The 24637-nt window shown below is 52.4% G+C and overlaps 3 protein-coding genes across 4 annotated transcripts in view; 2 read left to right on the forward strand and 1 right to left on the reverse strand.

The window, feature by feature from the left end:
- SKA1 (spindle and kinetochore associated complex subunit 1) overlaps nt 1–1683 on the forward strand; it is a gene marked incomplete at its 3' end in the record, with an annotated part of 13088 nt that extends 11405 nt beyond the window's left edge. The window contains exon 6 of the mRNA XM_082301724.1: nt 1535–1683. Within this exon, the coding sequence (XP_082157850.1) occupies nt 1535–1683 (149 nt within the window). The remainder of the gene's footprint in view (nt 1–1534) is intronic.
- The window catches only part of LOC309585102 (large ribosomal subunit protein uL22), a 369655-nt gene extending 347799 nt beyond the window's left edge, over nt 1–21856 (reverse strand). Inside the window, exon 1 of the mRNA XM_082301594.1 lies at nt 21845–21856. The gene's annotated coding sequence lies outside the window, so the exon portion shown is untranslated. The remainder of the gene's footprint in view (nt 1–21844) is intronic.
- Nucleotides 21857–22126: 270 nt separating this feature from the next.
- MAPK4 (mitogen-activated protein kinase 4) overlaps nt 22127–24637 on the forward strand; it is a 44549-nt gene continuing 42038 nt past the window's right edge. The window contains exon 1 of one of the 2 annotated variants that reach the window (XM_082301359.1): nt 22127–22167. The gene's annotated coding sequence lies outside the window, so the exon portion shown is untranslated. Of the gene's footprint in view, nt 22168–22337; nt 22453–24637 lie in introns of those variants that run through there. The other variant, XM_082301360.1, reaches the window with a different exon arrangement.

Here is a 24637-nt window from a genome sequence, read left to right on the forward strand (position 1 = left end):
TCGCTTCCAGCCACTCGGATGATTCAGTGAGTTTAGCTGGTTGTTTAGCAAATGGCCCAAACCACCACCCTTCATCCAGCTCTGATTTCTTCACAAAGAAGATCCTGCTATCCTGAATGTTGCCACTCTGGATCGGGAGCAAATATAAGGAGGAATCTTGTTTTATCAAAATTCAGGACGTTGTGATGCTTCCCCCAGATGTAGCAGACTGTGAATGCAGCATGCAGGTTATGCCTGGCTTCCCAACACTGTCTGGGTGTATTGGTGTTCCTGGAAGTTGTAAATGGTCTCTATCCTACAGTAATTCTATTTTGAGCAGTAATGCAGTTCTTCTTTCTTTTCCTAGTAAACAAACTTCCTACTTCTCATCTGTATGTGGATTTGGTGTTATTACAAGCTCTGAGATTCCAGCATAGCTCCTCTCTGGGGAAAGATCTCTAGATTTTGACAGTTACTGTCTCTGGAAGATTCTACTCCCTGTGAGACATGTGTGTCACCAACCCATGAGACACCCAGGCTGTGAGAAAACATGATCTGTCATTTCTCAGCTCTGTCTAAGCAAGATTTTAGGAGACATAAACATAATTCTTGGACCTTAGATCTTTACTGGCATCTTCAGTTTTCCAGCTTGAATCAGCTACTTCCCAGCTAAACCTGAAGGACTTAACAGGAGGAAGAGATGTTCCATCTTTTCTAAGATGTCACTGCCTCTGTGTTAAGGATAAAACAAGGAGGGAGAATGCTATCTTCTTTTTCCAAGCTGGAACACTCCTACCCCTGTATCCTCCTTCTCGTTAGACTTGGAAGCGTAATATTACACATAATTTAGGAATCATTTAGGCTGGAAAAGGCCTGTAAGATCACAAATTCCAGCTGCCAACCCAGCACCATGTTCACCACTAAACCATGTCATCAAGGGGAACATTCACATGTTTTTTGAACACTTCAGGGATGGTGACTCCACCACTGCCCTGGGCAGCCTCAATTTTAATGACAATTTGCTTATGGAAGTGAGTAATCAACTACAGGAAGGGGTGAGCTCACAGCTCTGATGCAGGACCTCCCTGTGCAATTTTCTTGGAGACACAGGGATGATGCTGTTGCAAGTAGTTAATCTTTTTCTGTAATTTTCTTAAGTAATGATGAATTATTATTTTTCATATCTGATATAAGTCAAGGGAATGGTGGGCTACTTAGCTCTGATGCATGCAGGGCTCTGTCCTTATGGCAAAGATCTAATTCCAAAACTTGAGTGCCTGCTGGGAGACAGAGTTCATGGAGCGGGGCCTATGGATGATGCAGAGTGTCTGAACTTCATCAGAAGGCTGGCAATTCTCTTTCTGATGACAAATTTTACAAGTAGAACCAAGTTCCCCATATAGTGTGAGGCCATCCTACTGCTGATTGTAGAACTATGAATTGCAGATTGTGGAATTATGAAGAAGAGGCTGTGCTGTTACTTGTGAAATGCTAACTGTATCCTACAACAGAGTAGGATACAACTTCTGTAACAAAATTGTTGTTTATTTTCCAGGACTATTTTTTATTGTGGAGGCTGATATCAAGGAGTTCAGTCAGCTGAAATTGGATAAGCGTTTCCACAGCATCCTCAACATCCTGAGGCACTGCCAGAGAGTGAGAGAGGTCCGCGGCTCGAGGCTCGTCCGCTACGTCATCTGCTAACGAGCTCCTCGTGTCTGCCTGCCCAGGAGAGAGATCTGCCACCTGTGTTCTTGTCTCAAAGGCAGCAGTGAGGGCCTGGGAGTGGTTTTCTGGCATCTACCCTAAATTAGGAGTGGCGTTGAAGTATTTGAGTTTTGTTTTGAGAAGTTATGGGGAACTACTGTTTTTTGGTAAATTACAAACCCAAACCAGAAAGGCAACTGGGCTCAGGTGGTTAATCACATTTTCAGGTCAGCACATGAAAATAAATTTCTCTGCATGTTAACAGTGCTCTGTTGCTGCTTTTGTGTTTGTGAGTGTTGGAGGTTAGGATTTTTCCTTTTGTTTTTCTTTCTCTCATGGAATTTTTTTCCCATTTATTGTCTCAGAGATGGGAACGATGGATACTTATGAGGGACAAAAGATGGGGGGCAGGAGGGGGGAAGGGGGGCAGTTTGCTGCTGTCCCTTAGCTGGGGGGCTTTCTCTGGGGAAGTGTAGGGATACCCAAGACTGGGCTGGGGGTCAGGAGCTGGGATAGGCCCTCGCTTGCTCTTGGGGTCACAGGGGAGACAGGTGAGGTTTTGGTGCTGGGCTGCTGCTGCCGTGGGGAGAATTCACTGCCACTTGCACAGTTCTGTGCTGGCACTGCTTCTCCTTGCCGTGGGTGAGCCTTTGCTCATAAGAGCAGCTGCTGGAGTGGCACCATTTCAACACCCGACCTCACTGGGAGGGACCCTCACCGTCTACTCAGGTGCCTCAGGGGAAACCCGGGACCCTGAGCCCCTCTCCAGAGTGAGCATCACCTGGCTGTTTGCGGGAGCCCGCTTGCTGCTGCTTTGACTTTCTTGCTACACTTTTCCTGCTCGGACACCATCGGCTCCTGGCACGGCTCCAGAGTCTTTGCTACACTTTGTCTGCCACCCTGGCTGCGCTCGCCTCTGCCAATCCACCCACCGCTCCGAGGTTCCTGCGGCAGTCCCTTTCGCCATCCAGCCCTCCTGCCTTTACCCCGTGAGGGCAGAGGCGGCCGAGCTGGCGGCACAGCGCCCCCTGCAGGCGCGGGAATCCCCGCCGCCGCCCTGCCCGGCCGGGAGCCACCAGCGCCCCTGGCGGCCGCGAGCGGAGCTGCAGCGAGGGGAAAGGGCTGCGGCCGGGAGAGGCCGGCCCTGGGCTCTGCTGCTGCTCCTTGGTGCTGCCGGGGTTGGTGTTTGTGTGCCTTGTTATCCCTACTAGCACAGAACTGTTACTCCTTTTCCCAGATCTTTGCCTGAAAACCCCGTTATCTCAAAGTTGTAACAGTTTGGAGGGAAGGGGGTCATATTTCCCAACTCCCTTGGCAGACACCTGTCTTTTAGACAAAGACAACCAGTTGGAGGCTGTGTTTAAGATTCTGTAGCTACTCCAAGAAAGCATTCAATCATTATATTTCTTTTTTTTTTTTTTCTTCAATGCCTCAAACCAATTTCCAGATTTCCTTTTCTTAATCTTCCTTCTTATACTAATTTTATGTTTTGGAGTTTTCTGTATCACTTGAACAGGAAGATGGTGGTCCAAAGATTTCTAGATTGATGACTGGTTATTCTGTTAGTCATGTGCTTTTCCAACTTCATCATGCAGCCAGATTTTTCCTGCAGATCCTCAGAATGGCCTGAAACACTAGGGGTTTGAAGTGAAAATGTTCACATTCATTATGAAAATTCAGGTCAAACTTGTCCTGGTTTTATTATAAAACTCTTTATTACAGCTTTTGTTATAGAAGGTTGCTTTCAAATGACTTATTGGTGTAGTAAGGTTCAGAGTAGATCTACTGTGATAAATATAAACTCTGCAAGTAATAAAAACTGTTGTGATAAGAAAAGCTGTGTTCCTTTTCCCTCATGAGCCTGTATCTGCTGTTATCCTAATATCTCATCTAAAATGCCTCCTCTTGTACCCTCTCAGCATTAACATGAAATTTAATGTGCAAAATACCCAAAATGCTCTTTGAACTTTGTCAGTAAAGCAATTCTGCTGAGTTCCTAGACTCCCTTTCTGTGTATGTCTGTGGTGGTTGCATTTTGGGGTTTTGGGTTTTGGTCTTTTGCTCTGGAATGTTGAGATCCAAGCTGAGATCTGTACTCTACATTGTACTGGCATATATTTGAGGACCCTAGAGATTGCCTTTTGCTTCTGATGGGTATTAAAAGCCAGGACCTGACAGTATACAACATAACTCTGCTTTTGCCTACTCGCTGTAAAGTCCTGTCAGGCTTTTTCAGATGTAACTGAACAGGTTTTTTTATTTTTATTTTCTTAGGACTTATTTTGGCCTAGGTAAGCTTGGTTGCTGCATGAATTTATTTATTTATTCCTCCTTTTCATGTTTGGTTGTGGAGATTGCAGTTTTTGCTTAATTAGATGTTGGTTAACAGCTTTCATTCTGTTACTATGGAGTTTTTAATTTTCTAAACTATTTTCCCTCAGGCAGATTTTCACAAATGTGCTCATTATTTTAATTCCCTGTCCTAACATCATGTTTTCCTTCTCCCGAGGAACTGCACATGGATTGTGGTCACCTACTGTGCCCTTCCACTCTTCTTCCTCCAGAAGCTCTTGCTGGCCTGGGAGCTGGAAAAGAGCAATTCCCTGGTGTCCCAGGGGCTCGGCAAGCACCTGTCTCCTGTCTTGGATGAGCTTTTTGGTGTTTCCAAAGCGTTTTGGGAACAAAACGTTCACCTCCAGGAGCTGCCTCAAAAAATGGCTATTTTCTGCAGGATGTGATGTGCACTGATTTCTGCCCGGCCAGTGCTCCCCGTCTCACGGACCAGCAGGCTGGCCGTAGCACTGGGTACCAGCCCGGCTTGAGACAGCCCTGCCAGACGGTTTAATTTAAACCCTTCCAAAACACAGCCCATGTGCAGCCTCCCAGCGCTCTCTCACACCCTGCCAGCCGCCAGCGTGGCTGGTGTCAGCTTCGGAAAACAAGGGAATAGAACTGAGGCAACACAAATCTAAATGCCTGGTGTACAACAAGGGAGCTGTAATCGTCCCACAGCCTTAATCTTTTCTCCTCAGTTTGTGAATTCACCCTCGTGGCTCTCTGCCCCTCGGACGGACAGCGGGAGCTGTGAAGAACGGGAGGGGTGGTTGATGAATATGTATTTGGTGAGCAAAGTTGCCTCCTGGGCTGATCTAGATAAACAGGGAGCCCGCAGTGCTGGTGATAATCTGATGTGGTAAATGTCTCGGGCAGAGAGGAAGGAAGGGTCTGTTAGATTCTGCCTTGATGGTCAGAAATCAAACCGAGCCCTGTGCAGGGTGTGGGGGCTGGAGGAGGGGAGAGATGCTGTGCGGCAGCGAGACAGCAGCAGCGCCTGGCAGGAACAGGGCTGATGAGCTGCTGGACTGGGCTGCTTGCGACAAGAAAGGCACCACACTGTCCCAGGGGAATTGGCTTTTGTGCCTGTCAGAGACCCATGCACGCCTCCAAAAAGTTGAGACTAAACCAAGTTGCTTTTTAAAATGCTCTTTGTTCCTGCTGCTTTGCTGTTTTGTCGGTTAAAAAAAAAAAAAAAGAAAAGAAAAAGAAAAAAAAGAACCTTTTTGTTCTCCTTAACTCCTCTTTTGAAGAGGCACTAATGGAAATAATTATCTGCAGAAATCAATGCTCAGAGCAGCTCGTACCCCCTGAGTATTTAGTGCTGCGTGTTGTTTCAGGAGGCAGCGATTTCCATCTGTGAGAGCACATGTTCCCTTTCATAGTGCCCACGAGGAGGAAGAGAAAAGGAGCATTTCATGTCATTCATGGATCTTTGCTTGTAAGGAGCTGGTCCTGAGCAGAGCTGGCAAGAACTGTGTGAGGGAGCTGGGTAAAGAAGGTAGTGGATACTGAGGACTATGACAGAGGAGTCTACAGAGGAGTCTCTGAGATGGAAAAGGTTTCTCCCCCGTATAAGATTTTATCAAATTGTCCTCTTAATTAAAAAAAAAAAAAAAGGGAGATAAATTAAAAAGTGTAAAACCTTTTGTCTAGGATGGTGCATGCTGTGCCTCGTGGGACTGAATAATCCAGACAAACCACACTGATTGCAGTCAAAGGTCTGCTTGCTTTCCCCTGCATGTGAAATTTGTAGTCTGTGTGCGTCACAACCAGGAAAATATACAGTTAAGCAGTTGCAAAGCTTCATATCTCATAATTAGGCTAATCATTTTCCAAAGTAAGGTACAAAAACAACGGTGCTTGCTTATTAAGTGGCTGATTTTAATTTTTTTAACCTAACTTCTATGTCACACAGAATTTCCTGGGAACTGGGATGCAATTAAAATGCAGGGAAACTTGTTTAAACAAAACAGCTTTAGACATACTGGGGTTTATATATAGGCAGAGGTACTTTAACATTTTATAGGTACAGACAGAAACATGGAACAAGTTTATTTCCACGTGTTGCTTTCAATAAAACACAGTATTTTGGAAAGCTGGGATCAAAATCAATTAAGTGTATTTGTATTTCGATATATTGGATTGTAGTCTCAGTTCCCTTGGATGGAGAATTGCACTAGGAAAATTGGTTTTCCCACTTCCTCAATTCTTCATGAATTTACTGAATGCAGATAAATCAGTGGAATATCATAGTGCTGAATAGCAGCACAATCTTTTGTCTGTTTCAGTTCAGTAGTGTGTCTTATTTAATTGATGTGAGACTGGTAAGTGATGGTGAGTCCAGGCCTTTTCATCACTTTGTGAGCTGAAGCTGTTTGGACTTTCCTGATATTATTTTAAGGCTGTTTCATGCTTAGTAGAAGTTTTCTAAGTTGATCCAATTCCAAGGTTTGCCCTGTTTCTCCCCTTTTTTATTTTCCTTTTTCCCAAATTTCAGGGGGAATTCATTCCTGGGAGAAGCTCAGCTCCTGTTCCCACCTCCTTTTTTGTGCTGGCCAGCCTCAACTCACTCATCCCTGCTGATGCAGCTCCTCTTGCCCTGTGCTGAGCAGCAGCATTTCAGCTATGAGCCAATGTCTTATGTTTGATATTTATGCAGCAGCTGAGAAACCTAAATAATTAAATTTCCCTGTGGCCCGAGCAGAAGTTGGATGAGCTGCCTCGTCGATGTGAGCTGTGCTGCCTGGTAGGATTTGCTGGCATAGTGGTCGCTACCTGTGTGCTCATTCCTTAATAGAAACTGCTCTGCTAACCATAAATAATTCAGCTGTGGCTCAGCATGTCAGGTTAACCTTTGGGAACACACCGAGGCTGCTGCTACGTGCAACCTTTGTTCTTAAAGCAGCAAAATTGTTCTTTCTGAGCAGGGAGAGACCTGCACCTTCCATCTGGAGGGTTCATTTTGCAGCGACGGCCGCAACAAATCATGACTTAGTAGTTGTGCAGGTCTGAGATTTATTCAAACCATTCAGATGTTTGATTTAATAATCCATAGTATCCTAGTTGTGTTAGTAGTCCGGTTTTCTGCGGTGCTTTCAGCTGCGTCACAGGTATGCAGGGATGTCAGGAAGGCTGAGAGTTGTTACAATACCCACTATGGGAGCATAAGAGTGCTAAATCCTATCTAATTACTCATGGGTTATATCTGGGCATCCTTTTCTTCTCAGTTACAAGCAGATGTGATGAATTATCCAGATGTTCAAGGTTGGCAAAATTTGTTAAAACCCAGTATCCAGCCATCCCTGCTTCCCTACCTCATGCATCTAACACTGCCTCCCCTTCTCCTCGTGCCATGTCCTGGGATGATGGCAGGCAGGGATTCCCATGGGAAAAAGAAACTTTGCAGGTTGGGAATGAGTCACTTCACAGCTTGGGAATGAGCTGGCCAGCAGTGGTAGGTCAGAGGAGACCGGATGGTCACAGCAGACCACAGATTAAAGCAGGAATCCATTTCTGTGGCTACTGCAAAGTAAGCCAATAAAACCAGACAAGATCAGGGTCTACCAAACTGTTAGAAATGGAAAGCAGTCAGTCAGACTCCTAATTACAGGTGGGGACTTGGCTTGGACTCTCTCTGTGAGGTCCTGGCTCCCTGGTAGGAGAAATTAAAGAGAAGCTGTAAGATGGAAGTGAGGATGGCTAGAAAGGGACGAAAGGGAAAAGTAAGGAACCTGGCTTACTTAGTGTAGAGAGAGATGTAGAACTCTTAGCGGTGGGTTCAGGTTTACCCTTGTAGACCTCGAGGGTAACAAAACACAGGAAGGTGTGAGTGCAGAGGAATGATGCACGGGCACTGGAGCTGGCCATGCTCTAGGTTGCACCAAGCCTGCAGCAAGACCTCAAAGGATTCATCATCCATCCTCTCAGACATGTAATTTCAGAGTCTGCTAGTTCAGGCTAATTGTTCCTTGAATGGGCTTGTTCCTGCCTTGCAGTGGCAGCGGCATTCCGGACGTCCTGCCCTTCCCTCTGCAAGATCTGGGGAATAATTGCAAAGGGAGAAAAAAGGCCCATTAACCTTTACCGTCTGTCTTTTCTTGCTGTAATCCAGTTGGTGTTTGTCTTGATGGCGATAATTACACAGAAGTATGTAATTGCAAGACAAATGTTTAATTAAGAGCAGGTTTGTTGCTAGTCTCTTGTCTGCTTCCATCTGGGAAGAGCGTGGTTGTGCCGGTTGTCTTGGCAGCCTGGATCGAAGGTCTGACGAGCCCATTCTGCACCCTTGCTAAAGAGGAAGGAAATAAGTGAAATTAAAGGATTAATGGGACCCTTCATTCCCTGCTGCTGCCATGAGAGTTTCTCACTTCTGTATAATACTTTGCTCAAGACCCATGTCTTTTGATGATCAATAAATCAGGTTTATTTTATTAAAATAATTCAGGATGGTGTGTCCTGTCTCGTCACAGCTTCAGGAAAGCTTGTAAGGAAAACTGTTCTTCTAGATGCTGCAGTTATCTGCCTTCAGATGAGCTTAAATCAAAATTACATTTTCTAGCTTTTTAGCAATGCCCAGTAATGTATTCCTGCAACATCCTAGGAGTCACAAGGCTTTTAAACAAAAAAAAAAAAAAAAAAAAAAAAAAAAAAGTGCCTTGGGTTGAGAAGGTTACTTGTTTAAGCATGTCTGAATAAATGGGTTGTAAATTCTCAGCCTGTGCTGCCTCTTGGGAAGGCTCATGAACATGAAGATGGCTCTGTAACCTGACTGCACAAAGAAATGGCATTAAAAATATTCCTGCTCTCATCACTCCTTGGTGCAGAGAGTGTCTGGGGCAGAGCTGCCTCCCTGCCTTACACTAACAGCAGTGAGCATCAGCTGCTGAAATCATTTAAATATGTTTTCCCTCTGGGAAATCGCACCGATCTTAATAGAGTTTTTTTTAATTAAATAATATGCTGACTGTCACAAGCTGGAAATACGTTGGGGTTTGTGTTTATTCTTCGCAGCAGCATTTCCTTCTGGTTGTCGCTCAGTTGCTTGAGGAGAGGAAGGCTCGGGGATTGCTTCCCGCTGGGAAACAGCCTCGGGAGGTGCCCACAGGCTGCGCGCAGAGGGTGGGAGACGGGAATACACATATGAGCAGCTGGGAAGTGCTGGCCCTGTGGTGAATTCCTGGAGGGTCCTGTCACAGGATGCATCCCCAGCCCAGCGCTGGGGTTGTCCTGGCGAGCCGGCCCCACCGAGCCCCTCGCTTCTCCGCTCCAGGCAACAGGGAAATTTGGGACAGGCTGCGGTTCCAGCCTTACTCTCCCCCGCTGATAACGAAGCGGGTAATCAGGCAGGACAGCAGCGGTCTCACTGACTGTTTAAAACCCAGCGAACACAGAGGCAGCCTGCTTCACCCCGCGCTGGAGCATCCCGGCTGCGAGCCGAGCGCCGGTGCCCTGAGGCAGAGGCTGGGAGGTGCCATGGCAACATCGCAGGCAGGAGCTGGTTGGGTACGGAGGTACGCGCACACGCCAATTAAAATTTAAACAGCCTCTGATGCACGAGCGAGCCCGCGGGGCGGGACCCCGGATTATGAATAAAATATTGGAGCACTGAAGGGATGTCTGTGCCGGCGGGCACCCGGCTCCACCGCTCCCCCGGCCCTGCCTGGCCCCACGGCTGCTTGTCCTTCCCTCCTGGAGCTGTCTGGAGGTTTGAGGAGCTTCGGCAGCTCCATCACCTGCCGTGATGTGCTCACGGGGCTTCTGCCTGTGTGGGGATGAGCTGAGCTCTCTGTCAAGCTCCGGTGCCAGACACGCAGCAGTTCCCACCCCCAAAGTGTCATAAATTACTGGAAGTCACTGATGTTTCGTGCTGCAGTGGGAACCAGGAGGGGTTCTCTTGTGATAATGCTGTAATATCTGGAGTGGTTCCTGAGCATGGCTTAGAATTATCCCTGTTGTACAAAAGGATGACGAGTTGTTAAGGCATTTAAGAACTTCCCAAGGCCACACCACAAGCTGGGGGTTAAGGCTGCACACAAAGCGCTTCACCCCTGGCTGCCACCTCCCCACGCTCCCCCAAGCTCCAGCCTTGCAAATCCCTGTCTGAGGAGAGATGCTTTTTGCTCACGGACTTGACAAGCTGCACATTAAAACCACTGGGCTTCACCTCTGTCCCTTCAGCTTGGGAAGTCCTGATGTTTCTGACTTAGCCTTGGAGGAAGAAACCTCTCCCAACATCCAGCTTAAATCCAGCCACGGCTGAAAAAATCCTCTTGTCCTTGTGCCTGGCCTTGGAGGCTGCTTAGTGCAAGCTCTGGCCCTGCATTCCTCCCTCTTCTCTAAGCCAGCCCTGCTCTCCTTCCTTGTCCTGGTGTCTCCTCAGCCAAGGATGCCACAGCCAGGAATTGACAGGAATCTGCCTTCCCACTTTGCTCCGTGGGATTTGGTGCCACAATTTGTGGGGCCAAACATTACAAACCCTCTTCACGGTCACAGACACCAGGCTGGAAGGGGTGAATTTTCCACCAGCACTGTTCCATTACCAGCGGTTTGCGTCTTTCCGTTTGGGTCCTTATCTGAGCACACAGGATGTGCATTTTCTGTGATTTGGGGTTTTTCTCCGCGTTTGTACAGTTCCTCTGGTTCTTTTTGATTGTGGCTTTGAGGTGTCTGTGCCCAGAAGCGGGGAAAAAATGGTAAGCAGGTGAAAAATTGGAAATTTCACCATCTCTGTGGCTCCTTGCCTCCAAACCCCATGCAGATGGTGCTGCAGGAGCTCCTCCCTGTGTGTAGCCATGTTCCTCTGTATTTCCCCCACCTGAGCTTCAGATTTGCTCCCTTGGATGTTGTTTTTCAGCCCCATAATCAGATTTTTTACAAGCCTTGGGAAGATTGCCTGGAAACAAAGCACAGGAGATACACTCTGAAAAATATTATCAGAAGCATCAGAAAACAGCAAAACAGCCTTTCTTTTAAAAGCTGGAAGCACGCAGTGCAGAGGTGGGCGGGTGGATGCGAACCTGCAGAGCTTTGTAGAGCCAACTTTTGGAGCAGATCAAGCTTAAAGCACAGGTTTTGGGAGGCTTTGCTCAGCTCAGCACAGCCACAAGCTGCTTTGATGCTGGGTTCAATATTTCCATCCTTCTGCCTTCAGCAGGGGTATTTTCATCTGGTCAAAGCTGAGGTCCCAGCTTTTTGGCAGCATGGGAAGAAGCCAGGCTGCCTTGCAGGAAGGATGGGGAGCCCGTGCAGGGAATTCTTGCCTTGGTGGCTGGGAAAGACAATTCCTATTTTTTTCCTCCTCTACAAAATGCCACTGCAAGGCACAAAGAACACAGAGGGAGGTGACAAAGGGAGGATAAGATGGCTTGAGCAGCATTTTTTTCCCCCCCTGGTTTGATTCCCTATCATCTAACCCTCATGTGGCTTGATACTAAAGATCTACCAAATGTTTTCTGACCCCAAAAGCAGCCAGGAAAGGGGCTGAAGCCCTGCCTCCTCTCTACACCCACGGCTGGGGGATGAGGCTGGGGAGGGGGCCTGGGCAGTGGTGGCAGCGGTGGCTGCAGGGAGGGTTCTTGCAAAGATGCTGAATTCTAATTCATTCCTGTCTCTGACCTCAGAGGCAGCCGAGTGAACCCCCAGCAACCACAAAAGGGTGCTTAGAAATCTCCAGCTGAACCAATTCATTTAAAAATATGCACCAAACTGCACCCAGGTCCAGCCACTCTTTGAAGGGTCCTTCTTGCTTGGTGTGGCCACCAAATCCTCTGCGCTCTGACCCTCAAATATGGCCTGGTCTTCCAGGCCCTCGGTCCCTCCGGTTTTCTGGCTTCCTGCATGTGCCCACAGAAACCATCAGAAACCTGATCTGTGTTTTCAGGAGTCTTCTTTATTCTCCTAAAGCCTTAATTAATTTTCTCTGTCTGCTCTTGCTGGGCCTAACATCACTTGAGTGGCTCACTTATGTGAATTAGCTTGATTAATGGCAGCACCCAGACACAGAGCTCCTCAGCCTGCTCACCCTTTCCATGGGAGCATTTCCAATCTCTTATTCTCCTTTGCTGAGGCCAAGCTTTAGTCTCAGCTGGTGGGAGCAGCAACCCACAAACACACGGAGAACATACAAATAGAATTCCTCAGATGAGACAGAATTTTCCTGGCTGAAAACATCGAATTACAGATTGATCTGTCGCACATAAAAATATCCTGCAGTGCCTTCCTGCTCCTCAGGCCTTGGCATACTGTGGCCTTTAGTGACAGCCACGCTGAGGTGCTCAGGTGCTTCTGCAGCCTGTCCTGCCTCTTCCATCACCAGCCTGCCCAGGCTCCAAGGACCGGCTTCAGCAGAAACCCTCACAGCTGGAGTGTCCTCCAGCCCAAAGGCTCCGGCTGGCACCTGTGGCCCAGCTGGTTATTCTGGTTTGTTCTTCAGCTGGAAATGTCTTGAAAGCTTGGGAGGACCAGAGAGGTGAAACCAGCACTGGAAAAGCCTGCAGGGCTCTGTGTGTCTGTGTGAGCCAGGACTGGTGCTTCCCCCAGCGTTCATAAGAGCAGCCCTGGCTGATCCAGACCCTTTCCCAGAGACTGTCCTGGTGAAACTGGACAGTCCTTGCCTGTTCTTGGGGGGGAGCAAGAGGAAAAGCACAGCCATGGGAGCCACAGGCTGAGGGGCACAGCCCCACATCAGCTTTGCCCAGGACATGGAGCCACAGGCTGAGGGGCACAGCCCCACATCAGCTTTGCCCCAGGACAGTGACACTCTGCCTGCAGACACCCAGGAAAGGAGAGGTTGAGAGGAACAGCCCCCGTGTCCCACACAGCAGGAGCATTCCTGCCACCACCAGAGGGGACACACGAGACTTGCTGGCTTGTTCCAGACATGAAAGCAGTGGCTGGAGCCACCAGGAGAAGACAGCAGTGAGGTGTGTGCAGGGCAGTGAGCAGTTGCCTCCATGTCCCTTTTGGACAACTCCTCCACAGGACCTGTGAGCAGGATGTGGTTGGGACAGCTGGGGACCCTCAGCCCAGCCCTGCCTCATGTATCATGCCTGATTTTGGGGCTCAAGCCCCCTCCCATGATGACCAGGGCTTGCCGGCCTTGCCCAGGCCCCTATGGATGGAGGAGACCCGGCTGGGGGAAGGGGAGGCTCTCAGCAGCCAAATTTTCCTGTGCTGCCGTGGGTGCTGCTGCTGCCAGGTGCCAGCAATCCACAGCATCACTGCCCACATCCCATCCTGGGGCTGCTGGACCTCCTGGAATGGAACCTAAGGTTCGTAAATGCTCGTGGTTGAAAGGAACAACAAAATCAGGAAGTCCACAAAAACTCGTGAAGTTTTATTTAGTAAATTACACCCTTGGCATGGGAATGGTTGTGTTAGTCCCTGATCTCCCAGTGTAAGCACACAGCAGTGGGGTTTGGGTAATGGGGGAGGGTTGGATGTAGGGTATTTCCATGTCCTCAGCTGGGGGTGGAAGAGAGCATCTCTGCGTCGCTGCCTGCCTTGCCCTTGTGAACCCTCAGCTAAGAAGCTCTGGAAAAGGCACAGCAGTATTAATTAAAAGCTCATTTCCCAAACTACCTTGGGCATTTTCTCAAACGTTCTCCCCAAGAGACATTCAGATGCTGCTCACAGTGTTGTGCTGGAAAGCTTCTCTGCAGGGAGGCTGTCATCAGTGCCAGCTCCTTGACCCCTTGGCATCCCCAGCTCAGGAGTGTTTGGGGTTGAGTTGTGAATTCCCCCCTATCAAAAGGCTAACACAGATGAACACTGCTCAGCTTCAGTATGTCTTGGGATCAGGGAGGTTGGACAACTTCCATTGCTTCCAGAACAGGTTCTTAAGCTTCAAACCACTGTTTGCAATTAGAACAGCAATGCAGGAAAATGGCCAGTCTTGGGGGAGTTAAAAAAAAATTATCTCGCTGTGCAGTTGGCGTTGGTGATTTCTGACGCTGGAATACTCCCAAGGCACTGGATCCGAAGCACAGAGGGCTGGAGGACGCTTCATCTGGGCTGTTCTGGGAGGAGATAGCATCTCCTGGCACACACAGTGCAGCCTGCCCAGAACAGGCTGCTGAAGGTCACTGGAGAACTCTGCTTGCACGTGTTCCGGCAGCTCCTTCATTACTGCCATCCATCAATCCCTCTGCCCCAGCCCGGCCCCTCAGATACCCACTGAGGCTGGTGCAAAGCCATCCTGCTTAATTGGGGCCTTGGGGAGGCAGCTCCCATTCTGAACCACGCTCTGTTTTAATTAATGGGCAAAATAATCTATGAACAAATAGGAACACCATGACTAACTCCCATTTTTATTTCTCTTCTGCTTCCCATGCTTCTGCCAGATAATTTGGAGCAATGTCCCATGAAAGTCCATGCAATGGATAACCTGGCTGCTTGTTCTCTGCAGGCTCAGTCCTGCAAACAATCAGGAATGCAAATGCTGGGAGCTGGTAAAGCACGAGAACACCCAGGTGAGCAGGTGAGCTGTTCCTGCGATAGTTCCTTTGTTAAAGCTCAGCTGGGATCCAGGTATTGCCAGGGATTTTCTCCAAAGGGCAGGAGAACAAGCAGTGGAGCCGTTTGATCTGAGCATCATCCGCACCTGACACGCTGGGGACAGCCGTGGCAAAAGAAAGGCCTCTGCTTTTAGGAGGAAAAATGCCAGTTTTGAAATGCCGTCCACTTCCATTGTGGTTGGATTTCTGCTGTGGGCACGGTCAGGAATGCAGCTGATCCGGGCCCCTGTACCCAGAACTGCAGAGCTGCAGACCCTGTGTGGTGCCTTCCTGCTGTGCCCAGGCTGTCCCCGTCCTTTACGGCTTCAGTGTCCGGGGCTAAACCAGGAACTCTGGGGGTTTTGAGCAGGCAGAGACTGTGCTTTTAATCAGAACCTTTATTAATGAGCGAGGTGCCGGGATAAAGGGCTTGTGTGGCAAGCGGGGAAGGATGCTGGGCGAGGAAGGGTGTGCTATGGTGTGAGGGAGCTGGTGCCAGCCATACCTGCTCATGGCACAGTCTCTGGGCTGGCACAGTGGCAAAATCCAGGCTCTCTGAGACCATCCCTGGAGTCCCCAGCACGTGGAGCTGGGAGCTGTCACCTCAGGGGTGTCCTGCCTCCGCTCCCGAATGTTCTGAGTGCGTAAAGGCTGGTGAGAGTGCACATAAAAAATAACAGCAGGAGGTGAAAAATGATGGGGAATGTGGGTGGGCAGAGAATAGCTGCTCTAGAGGCTTCCCCCGGTGCCTGGAAGTTGTGACAAGCTCATTCCCAAGGATTTACAAAGGTGGCTGCCTACGACGTGAGAGAGACTTCATCTTTTTTCTTCACCTTGGCAGTTTTAGGCCAGTTTAATAGAACAGAAGGAAAAGGAAACCTTCAAGGAAGTTGACACTAAATTGATGACAGTTTGGGAAATCAAAAGCTTTGCTCTTGACTGGTTTTGCTGCCAGTGAGGAGGAAGGAGCAGGCTGGGGTCCCTCGCAGCTGGTGAGTGGCAATACTCACCACGTTCGCCCTGGCTCAGTGGTAGGTGGGTGCTCTGATAGATCATTAAATCAAATGTGATGTGGGAAAGTGGAGGGAGAAGTGAATGAACTGTTACTTCAGGATGCCAGGAGGCCTGGGTGCAGCTGTGGAACGGGGAGGAGGGCGGCAGGGACAGGCCGTGCGGGCACAAAGCGTGAACAAGAATTTGCAATGAATAAGAAGTGGATGGGTTGTGCTGTGACACCGCTTTCTCCACACAGACCCAAACCCAGGAGCTCTGTGTCTGGACACCACATCTGCTCACCACTCTGCTGTTCTTCACACCCGCTGCTCTGGCTGTCCTCTGCCACACCACCCAGCCCTGCATCCAGTGCTGCTCCAGAGCATCTCCCGGCCTCCCTCCTCCATTCAGTTCCCTGTTCCTCGCAGAGCGCTGGAGGAGCTGGCAGGGCTGAGGGTAATTCTTCACTTGTGCCTAGCAGATTTTGTGCTCTGACATTTCCTCCTGCGAAGCATTCCCGTTTCCAAGAGGCAGACTTTGTTAGGAGCTGTTTCCCTAGAGGACAGCCCACAGGAGTGCCTTGGCTCATGTCCTGGTGTCCAGCAGTGGTCTGAGCCCAGAGCCAGGGTCTCCCTGCTGCTGTGGGCAGGGCAGGGGGGCCCTCGTGCACCGCCAGATTTGCCGCACCAGCACGAGGCTGAGCCAGGCCTGCAGCAGCAGCTCGCCCCTTCTGAGAGACACAAACTCACACCCCTGCCCTGTCCTTGGTGCTCTAAAGGTAAGGAAACAGAGGAAGGCATGATGCCTGCCCCAGAGGCTGGGGTTTGGTGGTGATGTCCTCAGCCCCAGCGGGACGGGGAAGGGCGCTGTGCACCAGCAGCGGGGCTGCAGCACCACCAGTGCAGGAGTGGGGCTGCCCCACCAGCCAGCATTCACCTGCACAGCTGCTTTGTAGACACCAATATTTAAGTATCGACCTGATTTATAACTCTTAGGGGAGAAATCAGAGCGTGCATGAAGGATTGAACAGTGCATGTGGCGAGTCAGAGCGGTTTTATTTCCCCAGATTGACACTCGCAGCATTTTCCTGTCCTGCTGTTTTTAATTTCCACTTTATTCTTGTATATTAATGCTACTCTGGGGCCATTGATCACACACTGCTGTCACACATTCCCCTGGAGAACTCCTCCTTTCCTGATGGCAGCAGTGCAAAGGCAGAGCAGTTTCAGAGGAGTGACTAAACCAGGGCTAATGCAACCGGGCCACTCAAGTGGAGCTTTACACCCACCACGGGTGTGCAAACCCCCACCACGGCTGTGCCAGAGCTCTGAGTAACAGGTAGGGCAGGAAAGGTATACGCATTATTAAATGGCATTTTTGTTCTGTGTGCTGGAAGTATAAACTGACCTTTACGGAGGCTTGAATGTGAAACATGGGCATGGGAGGCTCGCTCTGGTCCAACCATCCATCAGCCTCTCCTTTGGTATTCCTGTACGTCCTTTTCCTGCACGAAAGGTTAGGAAGTCAAAAGAGCTCCTTAAATATTTCATATTGTCCTTTTTTCCCAGCCTCTGTTCAGAGAGCTGCTCACTTAGAGTAGTTTGAGTTTGAGGCAAGTGCTGTGCCTGGCTCCCCCGGCACTTCTGTGTGGCAGCTGGGCTGAAATCAAAGGATCACAGAATCTTTTGGGTTGGAAAAGCCCTCAGACCATCGAGTCCAACCATTCCCTCAGCACTGCCCAGGCCACCACTGCCCCATGTCCCCAGATGCCACATCCACACAGCTTTTAAATCCTTCCAGGGATGGGGACTCCAACACCAGCCTGGGCAGCTGTGCCCCTTCCCCAGCTCTGTTCCCTTCTCTGGACACGCTCCAGCCCCTCAATGTCTTTCTTAAAGTGGGGGGTGGGAGGTGGGCAGGGGGTGTTTGGGGCCTTCCAGCCCCGTTGCACAGATTAAGAGTGACCTCGGGAGAGGAGCAGGAGGGAGCTGACCTCAGGGTGTGTTTGCTACCCTGGGATCCAAGAGGGTCTGTCTGGACAATCACCCCACTGATTATCTCAGTCTGCTGACAAGGGGTCCAGCCTGGAGGGGGTGGTTCTCCATGGGCTCCCATCTGTCCTGGCCCCAGATCCCCCACAGCTCCCCTTGCTCTGCCGCATGCTGCTCCCAGAAAGCTGGGATTTGTTTACTATGCACCAATTTATTTCATTTTCAGTCCAAAATATAAAAAGTACGTGGGTTACAGCAACATAATTTGCAGCCTGCTGATTAATAATACAGCTGACAGAACAAAATTGGGCTGCGAGCTTGAAGTGCTGAGGAAAGCTAAAAGTGAGTGAGCAGTGTGTGGATGTGGGATAGGCAGCCTGCAGCTGGGAGAGGAGGCTGCCGAGCCCAGAAACGCTGTTTTCTTTTCTAGCTGCCTCACACACAAAACCTGGCTCTTACATCCCCTTTACCCTACCCCACCGTGCAGTCTCCCACCCTTGGAGATGGCCAGCGCTCAACCAGAAAACACTGTGAGGAAACTGGTCCAAGGAGAGCAACTCCTGAGGGTTCCCCATCCATGCAGTGAGAAGGCAACCCACACAGCATTGATTTATAGTGTGCTTTTTTTCCCCAAGGGTACTGAGATGCTGCCCAGCAGACAGGCCTTCCAGCACCTCTGGAAATGTGGCCACTTTTACACCAGTTCTTCATTTTGTAGAATTTGTTATGAAAAAAAGTCATTATTCCCTGCCTGTTGTGTCCGGGCCTGTGAAAGCGTTCACGATCCATCCCAGGGTGTGCTGCTGCAGGTGGGACCAGCTCTGCCCCGTGTTCCAAGGGCTGATAAAGCACCAGGGATATGTCTGGGAATGGTGGTGTCTCGGGTGTTCAGGAGGAGGATGTGCTGAGTGTGCTGCACCTCGTGGGAAGCGACAGTGCCAGGCTGACTGGTGTCACTCCACTGGCGTCAGCACGCCCAGATCTGGCAGGGGATGTCTGAAAGTTGTTCCTGATGAGACACTCAGGTCCCTTTTACGTTAGCAGCCAACGATTTAACCCCTGAAAGATGCTGAATGCGTCCTGTAGTGGGAGACAGTGATACTGTGCAAGACAAACATCTTGCAGGGAGCATAACAGCATCCTGATACAAGCACGGTGAAATCCACACCTGGACAGGGCACGGGCCCCACGGAACGGTCTGAACGTCCCCCCTGCGCGTTGTGGCTTCTCTGCCTGTGAGAGGGGTGAGTCTCAGGCTGCACGTGCTGCGATTAGGTGACAAAAATGCTCCCTCTGCCAATGAAAACAAATGTTAAGAAATAGAGGCAAGCAGAGAGAAGCACCCTGCCCCCGAAGGCATCCAATAGCCCGCGCCGGGGAAGGCAGGACTAGAGCCACACCTTCCACATTTGCCTTACCTGTGCTTGTGGCTGTCTTACAGCAGAGGGAGAGAGCCTGGATTAAAAACCACACGGTGCCAGGGTGAGAACAAGAGATGGTCACGGCTCCGTTACTGACACACACTCGAGGCACCGGCGCTGCCTCTTTGATCGAGTGGGCCAGGTCCCTCCTCACCAATCACCAGGAAATTGATGTAAACACTCAGGCAGCTTCTTGAGAGCTTTGCTTCCCCCTGCTTGAAAAGAGACACAATCCCTCGTGCTTGAGGATGCAGCACAGATTATCTAGTCAGGGGCCGTGATTATCTAGTCAGGCTCCACGGTGGTTAATTGTTTATCGTGCTATCGTGCTGTCTGCCTTCATCCTGCCTGGAAACATCCTGCCCTGGCACCCCGCTCAGGCCGAGGAGCAGCAGCTCCTGCTCCCCGTGAGGAACAGGGCACAGCCACAGGTGCCAGAGCCTGCGGGTCGTGGCACACGTGGAGCGGCACCGAGGATGCTCTGCGGTGGTGAGGGGTTAATCCCCCGCTCTGCACAGAGCCCCTTTGTGCCGGGGCGCTGGGGACTGATCCTGCCAAGCCGCTGTTGCCAGGGCGGTGTGAGAGCCCCAGGCACTGCCAGGGTTTGTTGTTCACGGCGCTGGGGACGGCTGCCAAGGTCCTGCGAGGTGCTGCCCTGGTTTCCTGCAGCGCTGGTAGCAAACACCCAGCCTCTTCACCCAAACCGAGCTCGTACCAACCAAACCAGCGCCCAGCCCCCAAGGGAAAATATAAATGTGTTTCTGTGCTGTTACTGCTAATTGCAAGAGGGAATCAGAGAGTCAAAGAATGGTTTGGGTTGGAAGGGGCCTTGAAGACTATCTTGTTCCAGCCCTGCCATGTGCAGGCTGCTCCAAGCTCTCTCCAGCCTGGCCTTGGACACTTCCAGGGACCCAGGGGCAGCCACAGCTGCTCTGGACACCCTGTGCCAGGGCCTGCCCACCCTTACAGACAGCAATTCCTTCCCAATACTCATCCAACCCTGCCCTCTTTCAATTTGAACCCATTCCCCCTGTCCTGTCACTCCATCCCTTGTAAATGGTCTCTCTCCATCTTTTTTGTCAGCCCCTTCAGGTCCTGGAAGGCCACAATGAGGCCACCCCAAATCTTCTCTCCTCATGGGAGAAGGGCTCCAGACCTCTTGCTGGTTCCTCTGGCCTTGCTGCAGAACTCACTGGCCGAGATGGTCACACAGAACAGCCTGTGGCAGTGTCACAAGCCAAAGGGCTCAAGCTGTGGAGGGAGAGCCCTCAAATCCCTGTCCCACTCCCAGCCAGGGCAGGTGCAGGGAGTGCTCCCACGGCACGGGGTCTGTGTGCTTCGGCCTCACCCGCGGCTGGGGCGGATGCTGAGTTATCTTCTGTTTCTGCTTTGCCCTTTGCTGGGCCATTCCGGTGGTGGGAACAGCTGTGCTGAACACCAGCCCAGCATCAGGGAGCCGGAGCCAGAGCCGGAGCCGGGCGCGTCACCGGAGTTTCGCTGCAGTGACACCTCGGAGCACGATGCCAGACACTGGCCCCGTTTGAGAACACCTTTGCCCAAGCACCCCTGTATTCCAGCACGGAGCTCTGGCCAGGAGGCCCCAGGATGCCCCTAAGTGTCCCTGGCTGTGTGTCTGTCACCCGGGGACAAACAACCACGGGAATAACCTCCACACTTTGCACAGAGAGCACTCGGGGCCAGCTTTAACAATGATTTTAACAATGACTGCTAATGCTCCTATTCCTCTTTCTGCTGTTTCCATCCTTCCATCCACAGGCACAAGCTCCTATTTAATACCTTCCTGCTCATGGGGTAACCAGATGGGAACATTCATTTTAATCCTAGACAGCAAAACAGCACAGTTACAGCTTACTATACCACCGAAAACTGCTGATACACCTTCGTTTCCTCCCATGTAATTCCCCGGGAGCTTTAATTTACCCAGACCATTTTTTATTTTTTCTCACCACTTCCCTTGCATCAGGCAGGGTTCCTTCAGCTCCAACAAAGCAGCGTGCCTGTCTGGAGGGGATCAATAACTATTGAGCTATCGCGCTTCCTCCACTTAGACTGTTGAAGCAGCTTTCTTTAATTGTTCTTTCACACTGTAAATACAGCGTAAGGTGATTTTTTTTTCCTTTGAGGCTGCTCAGTGGGTGAAGGCACCCGCGGGTAGGAAGAGCTCAGCTGCCTCACCTGTGCTCCATCACACCTCCTCCGCTGGGAACACCTCGGGAGCAGATGGACACAAGGACACTGCCATGATCCAGGGGCCAAAGCGAGCCCCAGAATGGTGCCACAGGGACGATGGTTTGGTGCAGACCCGGAAAACCACAGGTTAAAACTGATAATGCACGTTGGGTGCAGGGAGGGGAAAGGGCAGAAAACCCATCCAGGAGGGTCCGGGTGCCCAGCACCCTCCGCTGCGAGGGATGTCCCGAGGCGGGGGCCAGGCGGGGTCCCCCTCCCTCGGCTCCTCACAGGGGCTGCGGTAGAAGGGGGAACCAGATCCCCGCCGATCCCTGGCGGCTCCTCCAGGGAATGGGAGGGGGGAGCGGATCCCTCGGGGCGGCTCCTCCCGGGGATGGCTAGGGATGACCGGACTCGTCGGGCTCCTCCCGGGGATGGAGAGGGAGGAGCGGAGAGACTGGATCGCCTTCGGCGGCTCCCCCCGGGGGTGGCGAGGGGGACCGGACCTCTCCGTGCCGCTTCCCCCGGGGGCGGCGAGGGGGACCCCACCCCTGGGGCGGCTTTTCCCGAGAACGGCGAGGGGGGAGCGGAGGGACCGGCTCCCCGGGGCAGCTTTTCCCGGGGATGGCGAGGGATGACCGGACGGACGCCGGGGTGGTTCTTCCCGGGGATGGCGAGAGGGGTTCGCACCCCTCGGGCGGCTTTTCCCGTGAATGGCGAGGGATGCCCGGACCCCCGGGCGGTTCCTCTCCGGAATGGGTGGGGGGGACCCGATGCCTGGGGCGCCTTTTCCCAGGGATGGCGAGGGAGGAAGGGACCCCCGGGCGGCTCCTCCCGCGGATGGCGAGGAGGGAGCCGAGCGCTCCGGCGGCTTTTCCCGGGGATGGCGAGGGATGCCCGGGCCCCAGCGGTCCCTCCGGGGATGGGGGGGGTTCGCGGCCGCCGGCCCCGCCCCCCGCAGGTGCCGGCGCGGCGGGGGCCGGGGGTGACGTCAGGCGGGGCGGGCGCGGTGCCGGTGCCGGCCGGGCCATGGCGGAGCCGAGCGCGGCGGCCCCGGTGAGTGCGGCGGCCCCGGCGCTGCCCCCGAGCCCCGCCGGGCGCTGCCGCTGAGCGGGGGCGGGCGGGGGGAGCCGGGCGGGGGCGGGGGGCGGGTCCGTGCCCCGTGCGGGACCGCCCGCGGGAGCGTCCCCGGGAGCGGTGCCGGTGTCGCCTCGTCCTTCCCGTGCCCCGGACCCCCTCCCCCGGAACGGAGCGATCCAAACCCGTGCGAGCGCCGGCTCGCTGACTGCGGGGGCGAGCGGAGACACCGGCATTGCTTCTCCGCGGTTTCACACGGGCTCGGTGGGTCTTTGTGTGCCCTGTGGGTTTGTTCGGGCGCCGTGCGCCCGTGTGTGCCCTGCCTGTGTGTCCGTGCCCCGTGGCTCTGTACGTGCTCTATGTGCCCGTGTGTGCCCTGTCCGTCTGTCCGTGCCCCGCGGGTCTGTACGGGCTGTATGTGCCCTGTCCGTCTGTCCGTGCCCGCGGGTCTGTACGGGCAGTGTGTGTCTGTATGTGCCCTGTCCGTCTGTCCGTGCCTTCTGTGTCCGTGCGTGCCTTGCGAGTCCGTACGTGCTGTATGAGCCTGTGGTCCCTATGGGTCTGTACCTGCCCCGTGAGTCCGTACGTGCCCCTGAGAGTCTCGGTGAGCTCTGTCTATCCATAGGCGCCGTGAGCTGTATCTATCCATAGGTGCCGTGTTGGGCTGTACCTGCCCCGTGTGTCTGCCCATCCCCTGTGCCTCTGTACGGGCTCTGTGGGTCAGTACGTGCCCGGTGTGTCCATACGTGCCCCATGGCTGTGCAGGTATGTGTGTGCCCACACAAACCCGTGGGTTCCCACAGGGAAACCTGGAGTCAGCGTGCCTGGCAGGTCCCCAGACCCCTGCCCTGTGTCCAGAGGAGAAAATTGCTTCTCTCCCTGTCACCTGCTCCAAGGCAAGCTGTGTTTGCTCTCAGTCGGGTCTGTTTCCTCCCACCTGAGCCAGACCCTCGGGTGGAGGTGGCCGGTGGTGACAGTCCAGGCTGCGGTGGCATCGGACGTGCCTGGCGCGTGGGGAAAGCGCGTTTGGCTGGGAATCATCCAGGGCTGCTGTGCTGCGAGTACCAGAAAGGGGCAGGAAAACCCAGCCCTGGTGTGGCAGTGGCTCCGATGGGCTGTCCCCACACAACCACCCATGGCTGGTTGGGGAAGAGGGTGCCCAGGCTCCAGTGTGCATCCCAAACTCAGCCTTTCCGGGGTGTCGGAGGTGTTGGGGGACCTCTGCCTGTCTGGGCTGTGTGCTTGGGGGATGTCATGGCCAGAGGAGGGGATGTGCAGTGTCCAGGGTTTCTCTTGTCCAGGCAGCTGGCTGGTAGTGGACGCACAGAGCCTGGCTGCTGCCGAGGGGGTCTTGGTCGGTCTCTGCATTCAGCTCTGTGTTGCTTGCTCCTCACAGTTAATTAGACAGGACTAATCCTATCTGGCGCTGGGAACTTCCCAGAAACCAGAGTGCTTTTCCCTCTCCTGGTCTGCGGCAGGATCGCAGCCTCCTGCAGAAGGAGGCCTGGGCACAGTGACATCTTTGTCACCCCCTTGGACACGATGGAGGGTTGCAGCTCAGGCTCGCAGTGCCCTGTCCTCGTTGTGGCTGGACAGGTGTCCATCGGGTGGAAGGTGACGAGCCCCGTGGAGGTGTGTGGGCAAAGGATTGCAGGGAAAGGGAGGTCAGGACTGTCATGAGGATATTGCAGGAATAAAGGCTAGAGTCGAACTCAATATTTTGAGCATAAATCTCACACCCAGCAATTGAGCATCAGCATTCCCCATCGCTGCGGAAGAGAAGAGGGCAAAAGGACATGATAATCCATGTTCCACTGATTCCCTTGTGCTTGGGAGAGCCATCTGTGTGAGCCCTGCCCTGGCCTGGGAGCCAAAGCAGAGAGGAGTCAGGCTCACTTAGGCGTATGCGTTAGAGGTGGGTTTGTCAGTGCAGGGTTAATGGTTGGTGATCTTGGAGGGCTTTTCCAGTCTGGAAGCTATCTAAACGGGTTATCTAAAAGCTGCCTAAATGGCTGTGGTTCATTGCAGTCCTTTCCCTCCTGCAGCTGAGCCCAGTCCGTTAGTAAGGACTGGTAAAACTTGAAATCCCAATCAAATAACTCGCGTTCGGAAGGAATTACATTGACCTGGGAGCATCTCGACCAAGCTCACGTTCTCCAGGCTGAGTCCTCCATGCAGAGGGCCGTGTTTTTCTCGTCGTGACGACCTGCCTTCAGGAGCTGGATTAGCTCCTCACCCTGCTCCTGCCCCCTGGTGCTGGGCTGCAAGGCAAAATCTCCAGAACTGGAATTCGGGGCTGAAATTACCCCTCAGCTTTGCAGTTGGACCTGCTTCGGTGGGTGCTGTTTGTCTGCCCTGGCTTTGGAGTCTAAAAGCGCCTGTTCTGAGCTGCCCCCCACCAAACGGGGGGCACGGGCACCTCCACATGGATGGGGTTCGTTTCCCTCTC

This window comes from Coloeus monedula, assembly GCF_965178545.1.
Source record: "Coloeus monedula genome assembly, chromosome: Z".
In the NCBI taxonomy this organism is placed as follows: Eukaryota; Metazoa; Chordata; class Aves; order Passeriformes; family Corvidae; genus Coloeus; species Coloeus monedula.